We start from the raw sequence: 20,746 nt of genomic DNA on the forward strand, positions 1-20,746 counted from the left end.
TTGCCAGAAGACCAAATCTCAGTGTATTTCAAGGCAAGGAAAATTTAAATCTGAGCAAATATGTGAAATCACAGAAATCATAGAATGGTTTGGGCTGGAAGGGACCTTTTAAAAGACCATCCAGCCCAACCCTTCTGCATGGGCAGGGACGCCTCCCCCCAGATCAGGTTGCTCCAAGCCCCCCATCCAACCTGCCCTTGAACACTTTCCAGGAATGGAGCATCCACAGCTTTTCTAGGCAACCTGTTCTGGTGTCTCACCACCCTCACTGAGAGGGATTTCTTCCTAATCCTAACCTAAATCTACTCTCTTACAGTTTAAAGCCATTACCCCTTGTCCTATTCCTCCACGCTCTTGTAAAAAGTTCCTCCCCAGCCTTCCTGTAGCTCCTTCATGTATGGGAAGGCTGCTCCCTGGAACCTTTTCTCCTCCAGGCTGAACAATTCCAACTCTCTCAGCTCATCTTCACAGAGGTGCTCTGGCCCTCTAATTAAACATTACTATAAATTCCGCAAGGGATTAACTTTCCCAAACTGAAAATGCTGTAAATACCATCAAATTGTATCACTAAAAATTGCCAGATAATTACCATGGTGCAATGTAATCTGACCTACAGTGTCACTTATGGCATTATTTGTGTTGGTCTTAACTGTATCTGAGCATTGCCCAGCAGGGCAATTACTAACTGGCCACAGACACTTAACTTTACAGGACACAGGACTACAGTTCTGTCCAAGAAATACCTAGGAGTATGTTTGTAGAAAGCACTCTGAAAAATGCCACATTCATTTAATTTTTAAAACAATTTCCTACATAATTCAAACTAATCTGCAAGGGCTCAACACTGTATGCATTCTATTGATGTCATCATCATTGTGCTGCTTAAGCATCCGCAGTTTTAATATTAAAATATTAAACTACTGCCTTGTCAATAAAGCAGCAGTTTAACAGGAGACTAAATGGCTTCTCATGTTTTGATCAAAACAACAGAAATACTGACATACTGTGGCACAAAATTAGTATAAATAGACTTTATTGAAGTCAGTACCTTTGTACTGAAGCTGAAGATTGTGTCTACATAAGCACAAGTTGTAACATTTCACAACTTCTAAAAGGAATGTCAACAATTACAACGATCATGCATACCATGGTCGATAATCACATTTTTAGAAGCATTTTCAACCATTTCTAAAGAAATGCTTATAACATTGTTATATATAGAACTACTTTCAATAAACTGCAAAACATTGATCAGCTTTTCCAGTATGAGCTACAGTGTCAACACAAAAGGGAGGCATAAATGTTTAATTTATGAAATCAGAATGGAATATTTACTGTAAAGAAAAAAATTAAAAAGCTTTCAAATAAAGGCCATTATTGAACCAAAGTGAAGAGCACAACTCGAACTTTGAATCCTTTCATCTCTCTTAAAGCTGTCCTCTGAATAACTTCAGTTCAAAGCATAAATTCAGTACTGTGAGTATTCCTTGGACTGAAGTTTGGCAATGATGCGATCCAACTGTCTCTTTGCTTCACACTGTGGAAAATTGCTCATGTCATAATATTGAGGGGCAATTTTCACCAGCCTGTCAAAGAAGGAAAAGTTTGTTACTAATACTCAAACTTCAAGATGCATCCTACAGAAATTCTACAACTGAGGGAAACAAAGCTCATCCATCATTTTCAGCTCATTCTGCGGTGCTAAGATTAATGGCACACACAAACACACACATTTACATCTTGCTCCCATGCTGTGCAAGTGCTCAAGTCCAAAGCAGAAAGCACACACCTGAGCCTATGAGATGCTCCTGCTCAGCCACACATGCCTGTTCCAGACAGGCAGTCACAGCAGTCCCTGCTTGTACAGTCAGACTGCTGCTCAATGTCAAAGGCCACACACCACAGTTTGTGTAAGAGTACTGCTCAGCCACAGCAGTTTTAAGCTTAAAGATGCAACCAAGGCCACGGGATCCTTCTTTAGGCTACACAGCAATTGTTGAGACAAAGATTTCTAAGAATTCAAGCACACAGTTACCATCTAAATGCACATATATGCTATGTTTTCCAGCTTACAAATCTTTAAACTCTCCTCTGCGCAACAGAACAACTTTGGCAACAACAGAAGAGCCTTTGATGTCCCCAAAGCTTACAACTTGGCATTTTAAGTACAAGCTTAAAGACAGGCAAGACAAGAGCTTGTCTGCAAAGGATCAGGCCTCCAGTTTCCTTGGTAAGAACTCTACTAATAAATATTACGACAAGACAGGCTGTACCAGTACTACCACCACTGAATCACATTCAGATCCTCCTAGAAAAACTGCAGGCCCCTACTGCCAAGACAGGTCCTATACTTTAGAGGAAGCTACCAGTATCTCAACTTGGGTCAATCTCAAGTGTCCATCTCAGCTTGGGCACAAAAGTAGGAAGCAAGACACATCTCCAAGCAGCTCCTTCCTAAAGCACCTGGCTTTGAATCAAGCATCTCTCCACACACTCTATACCCAGGCAGAGTTTTACACACATCTCCCACAAATAGAAATAAGCAAACACAAAGAAAACCTTTCTTCAAATACAGGATCTCAAGTTCACACCATCATCATCTCGCAAACCATTAATTATCTGAATTTTAGAACAAAAAAAACAAAAACAAAAACAAAACCAAAAGCTTTACAGTAAGTCATGACTGTTTTAAGACTTTTTGGCTTACCATTCTGGCTTGATGTCTGTACATGTCCGGATGTAATTCTTTGTTGTAAGGACAAACTCGTTATAGAGCACCCACTCTGGTTTATGATCAAGAACAGTAGAAGGATGCAACTGCACCACCTGGTTATCTTTTACTGTTAAGTAATGCCCTGTTCGTTCCAAATGTGCCACCTAAGTAAAAAGACAATCTTTCATTACCACAGGCAATTTTTAAATGAAGTGATTACAAGCTGACTGTTGAGTGTTCTACACAAAATATACTACACCAGCTTTCAAACCTCAGCTAAATTTGGCACATTACTTGACCACTTCAACTATTCAGGTTTTTTTATAGGCACAATCAAGATGCCAGATGTTTCTGCTAACTATCACAGCAAGTGCATGTTCTAACACACAATTCAAGCAACATACAAAAATAGTTATCACCCAAAAGAGAAGAATCCTTATTAGAACACCAGCAATGCAAGCAAAAGTATTGGAAGGGAATACCTATTGGACAGGTTGCTAACATCACAAAGTCAGCTGTGTTCTATTACAGACAGCTGCATCAAGCACTTCACTGCATTAGCTACTGTGGGACTCGTAAGCTGCAATGTTATCCTTTCAAGTTTTCATTAGTGCAGTGTTTCAGTAGGAATTTTACTGATGCACATATTGTTCTGCAAATCCTCTCACACATCAGCTCCCTAAAAAAAAAAATGTGTCAGCCCGGTAAGAATGGAAAATTCAGTATGTCAGAAATAAGAACAGTCTTGTTACAGCATGAGCTCCAGAGCTGGAAAATGTGGGTTCAGCAACACGTTTCTGCTGTGACCTTGGTAAAAATCAATTAACCTCTCTCTGACCAAGCTTCCCTCTGTGAAAGGGAATAATGCCTGCCTCTCCGAGATGCTCTGATACCCAGCTCATTACCATTTGGTAAAGCAGACAGTTATCCTTAGAAGGGTATCTTGGTAGGAACAGTTAGACTAACTGAACAAGTTAACCAAAATTAACCTTTTGATACTGGTAATTCAAGATTAGCTCAGTACCTATTTCAGTACATATACACACACAAATACTGCAAAAAGGTTAAAGAAGGGCAGGCAATAACTGAAAGACATTTTTCATCAGATCATCTTTAGCTGCTTTGCTTTTACACATAGTACTTGGTTGTTTTCTTAATTCTTAGCTTTATCTCACCCTTTTTTTGCCTAGTCAAAGGTAAACTCCACCTGATAGATCAAAATCCCAGGACTTCTAAAGCAACAGCTCCCTCAAATTTTAAGTCAGAATCTCTCTTTAGTAATAATTTATTTTGATTTTGCCTCTCATTTATATGACATGAATATCAAGAACATGCTTTAGGAGTGGAACAAAGTATTTCAACAGTCTGCCATTCTTTTCACCCAAGATTTGAGATTACACTGCTTCTTTATTTCAAATCTGGGGAGCCAACAGAGACTCTCTTAAATGGAGATTAACAGCACACTGTCTGTAACTATTTAGGCTTAATTTCATCCAACTCAATCCAACATTTGCAAAATTAAATAACTGTATAGCTGCAGGCCAGACTGCACTAGAAACTCATCTGTCACGAACCTAGCACAACCACAGCACATACACTGCTGTGAGATTATGCTTTTTTTTAAAAAAGAATTGTGGTTCAGTTTATTTTCTTTAAGAAATGTTTCATTTTTCAGATCAATATTAAAGCATGCATACAAAAATATCTGGATGCTTTTTCTGTTTGTTCTTCCTAAAAAAAGACAGAAAAAATAATATACTTTGGTTTCATTTTAGTATGGTGTTAAATTTAAATCAAGACAATTTGCCTTCAGCATATCAGTTTCATTCTGATGTATTAAAATAGTAAAGTTTTATAATGTATTTTCTAAATAGATACAATATGCTTTTCCACTTATATTGATAGTAAGGAGTTCTATTTCTTGTTTACGTTGTATTATTCTGAAGTTAAAGGATTCTGAAACAACCAAGCAAACCCAAAGAAAACACTACAGAAAAATACAGCATGCTCCTAATTTCCAAGGAAGGACAGGGACTAGGATAGCCTTAATTAATTAAAACACCCCTTTCCTTGGAACATGTGTATCAGGGATAAGTCAGCTTTAAGTAGTTACATGCCATTGTGACTTATTGCAATCCTGAGCTACCACTGAGCCACAGTATTCATCCTATTCAGAAGATTCTATTAAGTGTGTTGGTAAAGAATTTCAGACTCAGTAAATGACAATACTCCATAACAGAATCTGCCCAGTGAAGCTATGGCTTCACAGCAAGCCCTGATGATCTGTCAGTTACTACATTTTCCTGCTCCCTCCTGGCCCAAGCTGCTCCAGCACAGCTGACAAAGAGCCAACTCTGCTTCTCTGAAGGTGCAAGTGGTGTGCCAGAGCTAAAAGAATTCAGCCTTGGGCAAGACCAAGGTTGACAAGAGGGAGTGAACAAGTTCACAGAAGAAGGCAGCACCTACACTTATTCTCCTTTGAACCCCTGGCATGCACCCAAACCCAGTGTCTGTAAAACACAATGTATCAGTGGTTGGTTGAGAAATCCTCCACAGGAAAGCAAAGCTTTCCAGAGGATAAAAAGTCTGAGTTTCCACAGAAACCACACAAACATACAAAGCACATCTATGAACCTATTTCATAGGGTAGTGATAGCGAGTTACTAGGGAACACACCTGAACCTCAGGATAACAGGCAGATTTCTCATTATTTGTATTTTAAAAATTGGTGAATTAGGCTACCTGAACAAAACAACTAACACTACTGATTACACAACCTAGAGAGTAACAGAAACATGACTAAAAGATGCCCATGCACCTCTAACAGGTTACTCTGCAGACCTGGAATGCCGACCTGCTGATGGTTTAGAGACAATGCTTTTATCAACACAAACCCACATGGCAACAGTGGTCACCATAGCATATGCCACTACAGAGAAGGTTTTAGCTCAGGTTCTCCTAACACAGATTTCAAGGATGTCATGATTTTATTAGAGAACAACACACCCGCCTCTGAAATGTTAACAATGTTTGTGCTTACTTATTATCTATCATGTCACTGTGCCTAGACAGCCCGAGCAGGGGCCTTCAGTCAAACACACAACAGTGTAAACTCAAACACATTTCAAAAGGGTAAAAGCAGAACTTCATCACAAGATCCAGCTCTTTTAGATTTAAGACTCCAAATTTTGGCATGCTTGTCTCAGACAGTTTAGAGAAATTGTTTGGCTTTTTTTTTTTTTAAAAAAAAAAAAAGGAATGCTGGAACGCACCAAAGGAGCAACATTTTCAGCTTCTGCTTCCAGAGCATGCAACAGTGTTTCTGAAATTATTATGAATTTTTGAACTGTTCTCCTGCATTCTTAATGAGCAAAATGAATACTATTAAATGCACTGGTGACCACCTTCATGTCATAGATTTATTACCTTTCTATTATTTTAGGAGTCTGATTATGTAAAGGCTTCAAAAGATACATCATTATATACATGAAATAGCACCAAAGACTGAGTAGCAGCAAGGATTAGATTTTATTTAGTAGTCTCATCATCTAATATCTTACTTCTGTACATCACAGGTAATTTCATCCTCTGTAGTGACACTGATATATCATAGAATGGTTTGGGCTGGAAGGGACCTGGAAGGGACCAAGCCCCCTGCATGGGCAGGGACACCTCCAACTAGACCACAACTACTCTGGGCAACCTGTTCTGGTGTCTCACCACCCTCATAGTCAAAATCTCGTCCTAATGTATAACCTAAATTTATGCTCTTCCAGTTTAAAGCCACTCCTCCATCTCCTATCACTCCATGCTTTTTTACAAAGTCCCTCCCTAGTTTTCTTGCAGGCCCCTTAAGATACTGGAAGGCTGCTGTAAGGTCTCTCCAGAGCCTTCCCCAGACCTGAAGAATTCAACTCTTTCAGCCTGTATTCATAAGAGGCATAGAGAGAAAGCAGTATTTATTTATCTGATGATTTCTGTTATTTTTAGTATGAAATTACCATGATTTTTGCAAGCAGCCCTCTTGCTATATTCTGTATATATACTTTGCATATTCAGTGTGATTTAAGAGGTTCCTGAAAATGCTAGTTACTTTTGTATTCTAAAAACTAAAAACCCCAGGGGCATAACACAAAAATTTTGTAAGAAGTTCATGTTAACATGGATCCTTTCCAAAGTTTTGAACAGTACAGTTTCACCATTCCTGACAGGTCAGGCCAGAAACAGTATTTTGATACCAGTAAGACTAAACCTCTCTTCCAAATAAGATCTGGCCAAAGAATGTACTATTTGAGCAGTAACCAAGCAACCCAACAAAGACCAAGTAGCAATACGGTCATCTATAATTTAAGTAGCATTCATGAAGTTTTGATGATGTAACTGTGGTTATTATTATTTAACAGCCACATAAACAATGAACTGTGTTCCACATAAGAATACAGACATACCTGCATGAAATACCCAGTAACTAATGCCTTTCTTATGTTGATATAATAGTCTCTGCTGGTAAAGTCTGTGCTTCTACGAGGCAAATTAAATCTGTCCATGATTCGTGACAGCTGTTGGCGTACGTTGTCTGCAGACATCAGGGACCTGTAGTTAATGAAGTTGTCATAACACCACTGAACCGACTCATGATCTGCAACATTAAAAAACACAAATAACAAAATATCAGTATTTTATCCACATCTCATTATTAGAGCACATAAATGAAACAGAAACTGATTGATCAGGCAGGTATCAGTCAGGTGAACCTGAAAAAAACATCCATAAACTTCTATAAACAGCAACAGGTCTTATTTTACTCACTTGATTCATACACTAGCTAACTTGCCCACATTATTTTCTATGTAAGTGGTCAGAACAGAGATTAGCTTCTTCCCACCCCTCACCAACATGACACACACAATCATTCATGTTTTGCTGACATACCAAACCAATGCTAGAAAAGTATCTTCCAAACTTGCAGCGTGAAATGGAACTGAATGTACTGCACAATCCTTAACTGTAGTGTGCAGTGAACACAGGAAAACTGTGGACAGTTACATTGTATTTGAGAAAAACTCCTTAAATGAAGAGTCCAAATAGAAGTTAAGAGCTAGACAGACTAATAAAGAAGCAGGATGCACCTCACAGCAATTAAGTGTAAATACAGGTGACTGGTGCAATACAGCATCAACAGAACTCAGTGCTCTTAAGTTACTGTTTTTACTGCTGAGATAACTAGCAAGAAATCTCGAGGCATCAAGACAAAGCCATTCTTGTCAGGATAAAAACCTGGATGTTTAACACCAAGAAAACCAGTTCTCCCTACCAAATTCTGTTACTTTTCCAGCGATTGTAACTTTTGCTTGGACTTTACTCTGTAGATACCCTTATTTTGGATTACCACATAATGATGCAGTATCAGAATGCTTCAACCCAGAATTTCTAAAAAAAACCCCCAAAACCTGCTACAGGTAGGTGCACAGAGTTACAGGTTTTTGGTTTTTTGTTTTTTAACTCACACTAAAGGACTTCAGGTTTTTTGTTTGCTTACAGGAAATTGCAACTGGAGTATTTAACCTGGCTGGCAGTGAAGTGTACTATTTTTACTTACCACCAGGATAAGTCACCATTAAAAAGTGTGTCGTTTATGCAGTCATTTTTCAAGGGAACTCCTAGCTTCACCTGTTTATTCCCATCTTTTTCAAGCAGCTAAAATATACTGCAACTATGCTGAGGAGGACTGCGCATTCTCCCTACAACCCACAGATTGAAAATGAAATAAATGAAATAAATTTATCATATGGCTTTAAGTTACTTCTTGTTGATGCATAACCCTTTGCCTCTCAATCCATCTCATTTGTTTCAGAATACACCCATTCCATTACAGAATTCCTAACTATAATAAAAAGTTAGGATTACAATGCATTTGGGTTCCAGGAACACATACTTCTCCAAGTTCAGGACATTTTCTGCACCGCTTTCCCTGAAAAACTACTGAGCAATTATGCAGTTTTTCCTATAATTAATGTGAGATAACAAACTTTAAATATTTCTTCATTATAGGAATGCTCCCTTCTGTCCAAGGTTACCCAGAATTTATTTTAAAACTTGGCTTGTTTCCATACTCATCAATTTATTACATGCTGTCTTGTCTACCTTTGTTTTGTTTCTTCCTGCTCACAAAGAAAAGTAGCACTTAAATAGCTCCTTATAGAGTTTTATAAAAATTATATTTAATATTACAATAGCTCAAAAAACAAGCCCAAGTGTTTCAACTGCCCTTGGAGCCCAGGAGCGAAGGCAACCAGCACAAAGCATTACCAAGAGTTTTGCTAGAACAGGTGCACACTTACTTTGTTTGAAAGCATGGTAGACATTCAGCAACGTCAAATGATCTCCATCTATGTGGGCAAACCTCATCTTGGCTTCATCTGCTGCTTTCTTTGCTTCCGTGGGGCGAACAAAACACTGTGGGACTAAACAAGGTTGGTATGGGCCCAACACAAACGCCCATATCGATGAGTCACGCATTCACAGACAGAGGAACAAGGCCTAGCTAGGTCAGTTCACAGAGCATAGGGCAGGGCAGGATGGCCTCCAACTGCATCTTGGACTGTTTACTACCTTGATTTGGTACATCAACACCTAACCACATCTGTAAGACAAGAGGGTTTCAAAGCTACAGAGTACCTTATTATTTTAATAGAACTATATGTAGGCATCAAAATCTCTAGTCTGAAGGCCATCAAGATTGCCTGTGTATACAGGAAGGCTAAACAGATCTTAGCTCAAGACCCAGTGCTGATAGCTCTACCAGGAGCCAGTACCCCAGGTAACAAAACTTCAATTGTAAATTTGCTTTCTCAGAGAGCCTCTATGGAGAGAGTGAAGAAAGATGTTCTGAAACTGTACTGCTCTAGCACAGTCTAAACAAACATGAGTTTTATCACAGATCTGCTGCCAGATAGAACACACCAGTAAAGCCAAGTCCTCTTCCCAAGGTGGTATTGTTATCAGCACTGGTATACAGAAACATGTGAATGAAGGGATTAATAACTCTAAAGGTTGTGATGGTAGCGGTAGTGGTGGAAGGTTAAACCGTCCTCTGGCGCTACTTGAAATTTAAAAAAAAAAATTGAAAAAAAACCAGCAATGTGATGAGCTTTCTCTGTCATTCTCTTACATAAATCTGGTTCAGTCTGACTTGAAAAAAAAAAGAGTTTTAACATTCCCTTTCCAAATACAGCCTACCAAAGACCACAAACAGTGTAGCAGCCAACTTAATTCATGGTCTGTCAACATTCTTATAGGTTTGTAATACCAATACTAATTCACAAGATATTGGAAATAACAATAACAGATCTTCACTTTATAGAAATCTTCAGGAGAAAAAAAAAATCAGTTTTGTTTTGAGGTTAGATTTCAATAAAATTAATACTAAATAAGATGCTATAAATCCTTTTATCTTCCTTCTGCTGCTTGGGACTACACTAGGCTTCACAAAATATGAAACCCACCAATCTCCTGAGAATACCTCTTTGCATCTCATCTGTCCCTAACAGATGAGAGCCTTTTTGTTCGTTATTATGTGGCATTACTTTATTTTAAAATTCTCATATAGTCACAAAACACTACGTTTCAAAAATGTGTTGAGTTGAATGCTGGATGGAACTTGAAAAAAAACAACCAACCAAAGAAACCCCACACTGCAACAGTGAACCACATGGTAACAAATCAGAAAGACCAATGCATTAAATAAAATAGAAATGCAGGTGCAAAATAAACACCCTGTATTTTGGGTCCTGCATTTGAAAATACAAGCATAAAGGTTATTTTCATTTCAAGCTCAGACTAAAAAAAGCAAATTCAAATTTTTTCTGTGTTTTGAATATTTAATAGCACTTGCTACCTCACAGCAAGACAGCACAGCTCTTATGAAACTATGTACAGTCATTTATTTTGCTCATTTATTCTATGCTGTCCTCAACTCTTTTCTGGTATCTAGTTTTCCACTTACTCCAAGCTATTAACATATGAATTGTTATCCAGAACCTGACAACCTTATGTGGACTTAAGGCACCAGAACAAAGTCATGTTGCTGGTTCAAAAAAGTGTTTACTTTGAGAAACAGTCCTCACAAATACTAGGACTGTTGGTTTTGGTTTCTTGAGCTTGGGTTTTTCTAAGAGCCTAATTTTACTTCAAATTCATACATTAACAAACAATCTTGAACACTTTTTTTTTAAAAAAAAACACACAAACCCTTATTTCTCATTATTTGCTCTTTAAAATAAAAAAGTAGCATGGTGGCTTGAGAAAAAGTAAATAGAAAAAGAGTAAGACATATCAGCTGAAGATCACAGATAAAAATACTCTATTGTTCTATAGTGCAGATTAAGGAGAGGGGGAAAGGGAAGAGAAAGACAGGCACCAACCTACCACCACCTCCGCAATGAAGCCTAACATTTCATTTATAAAAATTATGATTCTGCCCTGCCCATCTGCTCTGAGTCTGAACAATCATAACTCTGCAACAAACATTTTAGCTTGTTCTTAAAAAAACCCTTTGATTTAAATATACTGTTAAGACTAAACTGGAGCAACAAATTTTACACTTAACCAAAACATTTTTTTCTATTCAACTAGGTTAAGCATGTAACCAGTACACCTGCATTGTGAAGAGCCTAGCAAAACAGTGCACCCAAAAGACAGAAGAGTAGTTATGAGTAGGAACATCCCCATTTTCACAACAGACTACATCTTGCCCTTTGTCCTGTAACAACTAACTACAAAACACTCAGTTCTGTGTACCTGAGAAATGAGATAGGTTTTCTTGACAACATTTTTCTCCCATCAAGCTCTCAACAAGCAGCTCTGCACTGAGGCAGCGCTATTCACACAAGTTACTTCTTATAAAGATACATTGTCCCCCAATGTTTCTTTCTTCCCTTTAAAAGTAATGATTGTCTTCAGCTCTGCCACTTAGTGACAGAAAAGTATGTCATTATTTCATGTACAAGCTCATAGTTTAATATAAACTACATCATAATCCTTTTGGAAATACTGGGATTTAACAATGTGCAGAAGAATGCACAATACGAAATAGATTTCACCACCTTCAAAACAGCAAGGCTGAGCTGACATTTCTGATCCTGACTATGAAAGCCCAAAAAGAAATTTTTGTTGCACTAGCCTGATTTCCCCCACCCCCTCTTACCAACTCAAATATAGATAAATTTAACTAAAGTTATGAGCAAACTGACCATTTTATGCATGTTAATTTCTTAAGATTACTATTCATTAGGTTCAAGGTCTCTATGTAAACCCCTGATGATTGTTAAAACCCTTATATGATGACTAAAAAACCAATTCTTGTATTAGAAATATATTTATATTGTTCATAGTTTTGATATGGAAAACAGTTTTTCCCTGAACTGCATTTTGTTCATCATAACTTTCCCGGCCATTACCTGACAACATGGCAGTAATAGAGAGGACCTCATTAGAACAGTTGTAGTCACAACTTGCAATAACCATTTTGGCCAGTTGTGGGTCCAGTGGAAACTCAGCCATCATGGATCCCAACTCAGTCAAGTCTCCATCATCATTTAAAGCAGCCAAATAATTCAAAAGCTCTAAGGCTCTCATCAGAGTTTCAGGAGCTGAAAGGAAAAAGTATTTAGGCAGGCATATTAATCAAACTGCTCTGAAAAAATGAGGAAGCACAGACTAGAAGCCACCTTTTTCATTCAACTGACTTCCAAACACAACACTGTTACCAACTATTTACATCCAGCCATGAATTAATTGGGGGTGGGGAATAATCACTTATTCAGAAGAGCTCTTAACTAGATCAAAAGCTTTGAACACTTGAAAATTCCAGCTTTACAAAATTCAGACAGCAGTGGCATTGTGAAAGTCTCAGTATCATAGTAGTATCACTTCCCCCAACAATACTCTGATGTGTTTTCCCTTGTTCCATACAAAATACATTGATACAGAGCTAAAGTCTGAGCCATGTAAACTTTAGTTATCTACAGTCTTTCATCATGCTGAGCCTGTAAGAATGCTCTCTTAATCCCACCTTCCTCACAGTGAGTGGGTATCACGTGCACAAAGAAAAACAGACATCCAAAAGCCTTTCTGCTAAGCTAATGCAACTCTTCTGTAGAGCTGTTTAAAAGCTGACAGATTTATTATTTTCTTTTTTTTTAATTTTAGGGGGAAAAAGTTAAGCCATGCTGATGTATTTATATATAGCTGACATTTTTAATTAACAATATAACCCAGTTGTTTTTGAAGTATGTCTGAACGTTTAACACTGTTAGAAGGCAGATGCATGTTAACTTCATCATTCAAGCCAAAAACATGTATTCAGCTTTAAAAATGCTAGCCAATTATTATTTACATATAGTTGTTAACTGATCACTATTAGAACATGTAATCAAGGTAGAAAGTAAATAAACCCAGCAAGTAACACATTCTGATTCTCATAATTTTGTCTTATCCTCTGCAGGCAAGAGGCATTCAGTGGATTCCTTCTTTCCACTAGAAGTTGTTACAGAGACAGAAACTTAAAACATACTAAAATTCAGGATAAACTCAAGACATTCCTCATGGACAGCTATAAAACAGTGAAAAAAACCAGAGTAGCTTATCCCACGTTGTTGTTATTTAAAATATTCATGAAAATAAAGGTATCAAATCAAAACATAACACAGTAGCCAAGATAAAAAAGAAATAGATACCTGGAGGATCCATAAAATCAAAGTGCACCAAATCATCTATACCAAGCTTCTTGAGCTGCAATACTACAGATCCTAAGTTAGACCTCAAAATTTCAGGGTATGTGTTGTCCTGGGGGAAGGAAGGAGAAAAAAGAAAATTCAGAACACTTGTTTTCTCAAACACTTTAAACTACATAAGCATTCAAATTTTAAGTTGGTTTGGTAGCATGGCATCCAGGCAGCACACACTACCTGTACCAATCAGAAGGTTTTATATATGTAATCTGAAAGAAGTAATCTTACCTGCATTTCAGTTTTATAAGCCTTCTCTGTGTACAGCCTGAAGCACTTGCCTGGTCTGGTACGACCAGCACGGCCAGCTCGCTGTTGAGCAGAAGCTTTACTGATGGCAGTCACCAAGAGAGACTCCACTCTGATGCGAGGATTGTACACCTGGTTGGAAGCAGAATCACAGCAGAAAAAAGAAAAAGCATGAACACTGCCCATGGATGAGACAACTATCTAAAAACAAAGACTTCTTTAAACTTCCTTTCAAATAAAGCTTCTGACTAGAGTGTTGCAAGTTGTATGTATCTGAGAAAAAAAATTGGCTACAAAACCATCTGGATCACTGACAGAAAGCTTCAAATACAACTGCCTAGAGAACACCATTTACTTCTTATTCATTTGTTAACAACTCCTGCCAGGTTCCCCGCCCTTCTTAAATGTGTGTATTTTTAGATAAGATTTTCACAGCAGAAGGAATGTGTCCAATTTGTTCTATAGAGTGCTAAATACATTCTTGATGCTCAAATAAATTTTTAAAAGTCATCTTGATACAATTATAAGGTTGAATAATCACGTTCCAGAGGTTAGAAAAATCTAACATTAAGGTTGAATGCAACTGTACAAAACCAGACTGATGACAAAGCAAGACTTTTTCAACACTATTTCAAGGGTACATGCAGACTGTCACAGTAGAAAATGTGTGCTGCAAAATTTCCATTGCAGTCATACATAAACAGCAGCCTTGCCAACTCATTAGGGCTTAAGGAATAGAACATACTGTAAAAAAAAAAAAATAAAAAAAGCAGTAGTCACATAGTAGACTCAGTTGAAGATGTTCTTTGGTCCAAGTTTTGATACCCTCCCAGTGTGTACAGGCATAAATGTGTACAAAAATTGTTTTATTACAGTATGTATTCTTCCACTGTAAGAACTACTTGGGAAAAGACTGGGCCTAAATGGTGGCTAACACTTGTGTAAGAAGAGGCATCAACTGCACTCACATTCCACTGCATCTGTCATTTTGCAGATATTTAAAAGGCTGACAATATGTATGAACACTGGAAGAAATCTCTAAGAAACCTAGTGATGAAGACAGTGGAAAAAGGAAGGTATTTATTTTATCCCTAAATATAGGCAATCCACATATCAGGTCTGACTCTCAAAACACATTTAAGTTTTTTGAAAACTGAATTCTTCTGCCCTTTTTTACTGTTTTAGAGCACTCCTGATTATCTAAATACTTTAGATAAAATGTAAACCTATCATAAAAGAAAATCAAAACAACCATAGGACAAGATCTGTCTGTTTTCACAAAGCAAAGAGTTACTTGAGCAAACAAGACCAGTATTTTTCCCTACTATAAAGAAAAACACAGCAGTACTTACCTTCTGCTTTGCAAAGCCGGGATCAATCACAAACACAACACCATCTATTGTTAATGATGTCTCAGCAATATTAGTGGACACAACAACCTATTAAAAAAAAAATTAAAAAAGCATCATTACTTTGTGCTGAAGTTGAAGAGCTCTGCTTTTTCCTGCTTCTGCACCAAGAATTTACGACAAACTTTGCTTCACTTCAGCTACAAGAGTTGTGCTCCAGTACTTTTATAGGACAACCAGTAATCAACCAGATTTACTTCTGTTGAAATCAGATAAATTTTTAACCACTGTTCCTGCTCCCCTTTGTCTCTAACAACAGCAAATGTTAAAGAAACAGAAGAGCAAACATTTTACTTGAAAGAGCCATACTCAAATTCTTACCCACATCTTTGCCACAAAACAATAAACCAGACTGAATTCCTATAACATCATCTCTTAATTCCAGCTTTTAAACTTTTTTCAAAAGCCTAAACAGGGCAATCTGGTTAAATAACATTAAATCCAAAGTTATGTAATTGTACCAGCACACCTATGCTCTTTTTATAAAAAGCATAGTAATAAAGCATAGAGTTTGTAATAAATTAGTTGAAATATTCCAGCTAAACTCCTCAACTGTATATATTTCAGCTTTGTCTCATTTAATTACCAGACATTCAAATATCCTGACATATTTAGAACATTAGATTCTTAAAGTTCTATAAACTTACTGAAGGCTGTATCTCACGTAAAAATTAAAATGAAGTGATGCCCAAGTTCTGAGGCTTATTTGCCATAATTTAAATTTTATGTCCAGAAGTGCAGTGTAACACTCTACATATACCACTAGCTTACATCCCAACAGTGACCACATTAAATCACATGTTACTAGGAAATTTAATCAGCTACCTCCAAAGACTCCAAACTCATTCAGCACTTCATCAACACTACTAACCTTTCACTTCTTAGCTTCAGAGCATTCTGCCGTCACTCTTTTCAGTTTAGCAATCAGAATTTGAGAGACCCTTCACAATTTGCTCTGAATTACAATGAAGCCAGTGGTTGGACTGGATTGATAATCCTGCTAATTTCTCTTCCTCCTGGCTGATATTTTGCCAGTCAGTTTCTGATTACACTCATCCTGTCTCTTCTTAAGTAGACTCCAGGCTTAAGCTTGCCCAAATACTACTATATATTAAAAGCACTACTTCACTGGAAAAAAAACCCTGAAATTAATTTGGAGTTATGGTGTTCCACCCTGAAACAACATGCTACTTAAAATCCTCCAATTAAAAAATACTGTTCAGCTTTCATTCACAGATAACCTGTACAGATAGAGACAAAAGCCACAAACACCAATGCAATTAAGTGCTGACACAAAAGCACAATGCATTTTTTTTTTTATTAGAAAATTGCAAGTCATTGAATATGCACATTAAACCAGCACTCCCAAGTTAACAGGGTGGTCAATCCACAATTAGCTTGCTGCAAGAGAGCACACTTTATCTCAAAGTCTCTTTTTCCAGATGTATTAACATATGAAGCATCCATATGCAACATCTTCAAATCCCAGCTACAGAGCAGTTTCTGGTCTTTGGTCCTGCCTCCCTTCACCAGTTTTTATTAGGACATTAAGATCCATAACTCGACACTTACTATGCTTAGCCCAGCAATTTAACCTGCACTTGAATTAACTTATACATCAACTGTACAGAACCTGCATAAAGTTATTTACACAGTAAATAAGAAAAAAAGAAGTACAGTTTTATGTACAGATCTCATTTGGTCATGTCACATTGCTTAAAAATCACACTTAATGAACATAAAAAACCCAAGGAATTGAAGAAAAAAACCCTCGAGGAAATATCTTATGACCCTAAATCAAAGTACAAAATTCCTTGGAAACCAAACAAATGAAATTAGTGCTAACTATGTAAAATAATAAATTGTACCTAATTAGCTTTGAAAGAAGTTTTGCAATTACCAAAAAGATTACATTAAAAGTGTTTGTAAATGACTGTTTTGTTTCAAACTGTTTGTTTGATACACCGAAGAATATTAGAGGCTACTTTAAACCAGTTACTATATTAAAAACTACATATCATCTATATACAAAAATCTCTATCACATATGTATTAACTACTCATGCTTAAGACTCCTGGAAAAAAACAAACCAAAAACCAAACAGAACACCATTTGGAAAGAAGGGATAAGGTAGGAAAGGGAGTACAAAGGCTCCTTGTTAAGTCATCTTCATCTTTCTCCAGATTCTGTATTAAATGCTCTGATTAACTGTAACAGTAAAAACTTCATCTTCAATCTAAACCTTTCTTGCAATGATAGTTGATCTTGCCTAGCACATCCAAGAGGACAAAATGCTAAATTATCAAGCTGTATCAGTACTAGCTGTTACCATCACTACTACTGCAGGATGCCACACATCTTTCAGTATCTTACCTTTATTTCACAAAATTAAATCTCCAGAGATACTCACTCAGGTATTGCAAGTACTTCACTTCAGTTTTTATGACCATTAGAGCCTTTGAAATTATTAAGACCTCCTGCTAGCTTGCTCTCCTCAGCAGTTCCAAAACCTAGTTTCAACAAGGTTCAGGTGACTGCATGAAAGCTGGTTTTTGCAAGATAGTGGAGGCACCACAACCCATGGTCCTGCTTTACATATCTTGATTTCCAAGGCTAACTGAAACTAAGATATCTGAAATTTAGAGAGACAGACTTTCACTCATTGCTGGATTCACTATGGAAATGAAAACCAAAACACAAAAGGCAGAACATTTCACTTAAAGCAGGCAAGGAAAGAAGTTTTGTGTTTGGGGTTTTTTTGTTGTTGTTGATTTTGGGGTTTTTCTGTTGCTTATGTATTTTGTGCCTGCTTTGTGCATGTGATTTTTCCAGCATGGCATTTTTTTTCTTGTAGTCAAAGAGGGTGCTACACTCAGACAAAGGTACTGGCTTTATCAAGTTGTTGTAATGAAAATTACACACTGCATCTCTTTACCCTTTTACCAAGAAAACCAGAAACTGCATTATTTTGAAGTGCACCATTTTAAATTTGAACAAAAATTTGATGAAATATCCACTTATCTTCTCATTTTTACCCTACTGATTCTCCCTCCAGCATTCTTCCAGGATTAATAAGCAGGAGCCTGTGTGGGGCCAGGGTTCAACCACAAGGCCAAGGGTGCAGAAGAAGCTGTGAGGGGACACAGGTGGGACAGCTGTCCCCAGGTGACCAGAGGGATATTCCATGCCATGTGACATCATGCTCAGCATATAAAGATCAGAGGAGGAGGAATGGGAGGGATGTTCACAGGGGAGTTTGCCTACCCCAGTAACCATTACTCATGCTGCAGCCCTGATTTCCTGGGCATGGCTGAGCACCTGCCTGCCAATGGGAAGCAGTGAATGAATTCCCTGTTTTGCTTTGCTTGTGTGCACGGCTCTTCCTTCACCTATTAAACTGTCTTTATCTCAACCCACACAACTTGTCACTTTTACTCCATGCCACCAGAGGTTAGTGGCTGCGTGGGGTTGTGTTGCCAGCTGGGGTTAAACCAAGACAAATACACAGGTATCACTTGTCTATCACCAAAAATCAATTTAATTCATTCAAGTAATTTGCTAATAGTCTTGTTGCAGCATTAGTTTCATGATTTCAGACTGTACGCTTTCTGCAATCAACTTCAATAAGAAAGAGGATCATTTCACTAAATTTGTTAAGTGCTTTATTCTTCCAGAACACAAGAAAGCTGTTGATAGTATTCCTGTACTGCACTGATGCACTGTACTGCACAAAAAAGCAAATAATCAAGGAATAAAACCTCCCTAGAGCATATACAGTATGATTCATCTTTGACCTTCAAAATATTAACTTTGAGATTGCTACAGTTTCATATAGCATTAGTTTAACTCAAGGAAGCTCTATTAAGATTCCTTCCAAACGTTCAGTTTTAGAGAAATAAACATGTAGTTTCTAATGTGGTTTATGTAAGCATTCAAGAACTGAACTGTTAATTTTATAAATAACACTCACTAGTGTCATTTCAGGTTTCAGTTTCTCAATCCATTTTGCCCAAAGAACCCAATTTCCTTGCTTACTACTACAGAAAACACCAACCTAATTTCTGTGTATTTACTGTAACTTGCACCTTGTCAAACCTTGAGCAACAGACAAAACATGCCCAAGACCCAAAAAGGGCATCTCTTGGAGTAAACAGTGAAAAAATCCCATCCCTGCACACAAAACTTTGTTTTCAAATTCAGTATTTAATCTGACATTATAATTCTCATAACAAACTTGTATGAATGCACCTCCTATTCAGTCAAATCTGTTACTAGAACATACCTGTGTTACAGATGGAAGTCAGTTTTAAATTGCATTGAGAAACAAACTCTAAGGAGTCTTCATCTAAAATACCTTCTACTTGCTGCTGTCCAAATACATTTAGGAGAGCTGCAGCTCATTTAATTGCCCACACAACTGGAAGTAGTTAGTCACTAAACAGAATACTAGAACAGGATACTATTTACCTTTCTTCCTATTGCTCCATTTTGTTTTTTTGGTGGGGGAGGTTCAAAAATCCTTTGCTGCTGCTGTGGAGGGAGGGTGGAATACAATGGAATGATTTTGATGTCACCAACTTCAGGGCCTAAATCATCAATTTCACGTTTTATCCTCTTGCAGGCTTCATCAATCTCCTGTAAAACAAACAAAAAACATGGTTAAAAGAGAACCCCACAAAAAAGACAGCACACGTGTTAGTGCTTTATGACAACTACATGATGTCTACACCCTGAAAAACAATTACAGTAACTTCTACTTTAAAAAATAAAAATAATTATATTAAAATCAAGGTGCTTGCTGAATTTGCAATCAGATTTCCACAATACTTGAAGATGCTTCAGCTTCCATACTCTAATGAATAGCCTAATTTGCATTCAACATCCTTTTTCTTTTAGTCATGTTTCCTAATTAATTCTCTGCAAATTGTACTAAAATTGAAATCTCTCACCCTGGAATATTAAACTGCACTCATGACCTTTTCAATTTTCACAATCTAAGAAATTGATGTGCAGGATATTTAAAATAAGCTAATTAAGCTCTCATGCCATATATCACTAATGCTATTATATGGAAGATTGTTCTCATTAGGTACAATGAAGCAAAACACCTTTACAGTATAAACATGGAAGCTCAAAAATAAATCTCTCAATCCAGTGTTTCAACTTTTACTTTAACTGAAATATAATTTAATCTTAAGTCAATTAAATACTCTTAATATGAGAAAGATTTTTCATTACTTTCCTTATTCAGTATTTTCTACAGTATTTGATAGCTTATTTTATGACTAGCTTTCCATGAAAAGAAGTTCACCATGGACCAATTATTTACAATTCTGTTTCATTTTAAACAACCACATTTAAGTCAGCTAGGTGACCTATAGTTAAAGTTACAAGATTTAATGGTAATTTAAGTGCACAAAAATTTAGGTCAATGAATAGCACAATTCATTAACTTCAATTTAGGAATTACAACAGAGCCTCTACTGGTATAACTGAAAGGCAAACTTAGCAACTATTGATATTCCAGCTGAACCACTGACGGGAACAAAGTCATCATGACAGGAAGCAACAATTGCCAAAAAAATGAC

General features: G+C 37.1%; 1 protein-coding gene across 1 annotated transcript in view; it reads right to left on the minus strand.

The window, feature by feature from the left end:
- Window positions 1-1,016: 1,016 nt before the first annotated feature.
- The window catches only part of DHX15 (DEAH-box helicase 15), a 40,831-nt gene continuing 21,101 nt past the window's right edge, over window positions 1,017-20,746 (minus strand). The window contains exons 6-14 of the mRNA XM_030449557.1: window positions 19,626-19,793; window positions 15,102-15,188; window positions 13,732-13,881; window positions 13,450-13,558; window positions 12,172-12,363; window positions 9,055-9,177; window positions 7,162-7,352; window positions 2,708-2,877; window positions 1,017-1,586 (exon numbers count right to left, since the gene is read on the minus strand). Of these exons, the coding sequence (XP_030305417.1) occupies window positions 1,469-1,586; window positions 2,708-2,877; window positions 7,162-7,352; window positions 9,055-9,177; window positions 12,172-12,363; window positions 13,450-13,558; window positions 13,732-13,881; window positions 15,102-15,188; window positions 19,626-19,793 (1,308 nt within the window). The 3' untranslated portion in view covers window positions 1,017-1,468. The remainder of the gene's footprint in view (window positions 1,587-2,707; window positions 2,878-7,161; window positions 7,353-9,054; window positions 9,178-12,171; window positions 12,364-13,449; window positions 13,559-13,731; window positions 13,882-15,101; window positions 15,189-19,625; window positions 19,794-20,746) is intronic.

The sequence above is a fragment of the Calypte anna genome, chromosome 4A (assembly GCF_003957555.1).
Source record: "Calypte anna isolate BGI_N300 chromosome 4A, bCalAnn1_v1.p, whole genome shotgun sequence".
NCBI classification, from domain to species: Eukaryota; Metazoa; Chordata; class Aves; order Apodiformes; family Trochilidae; genus Calypte; species Calypte anna.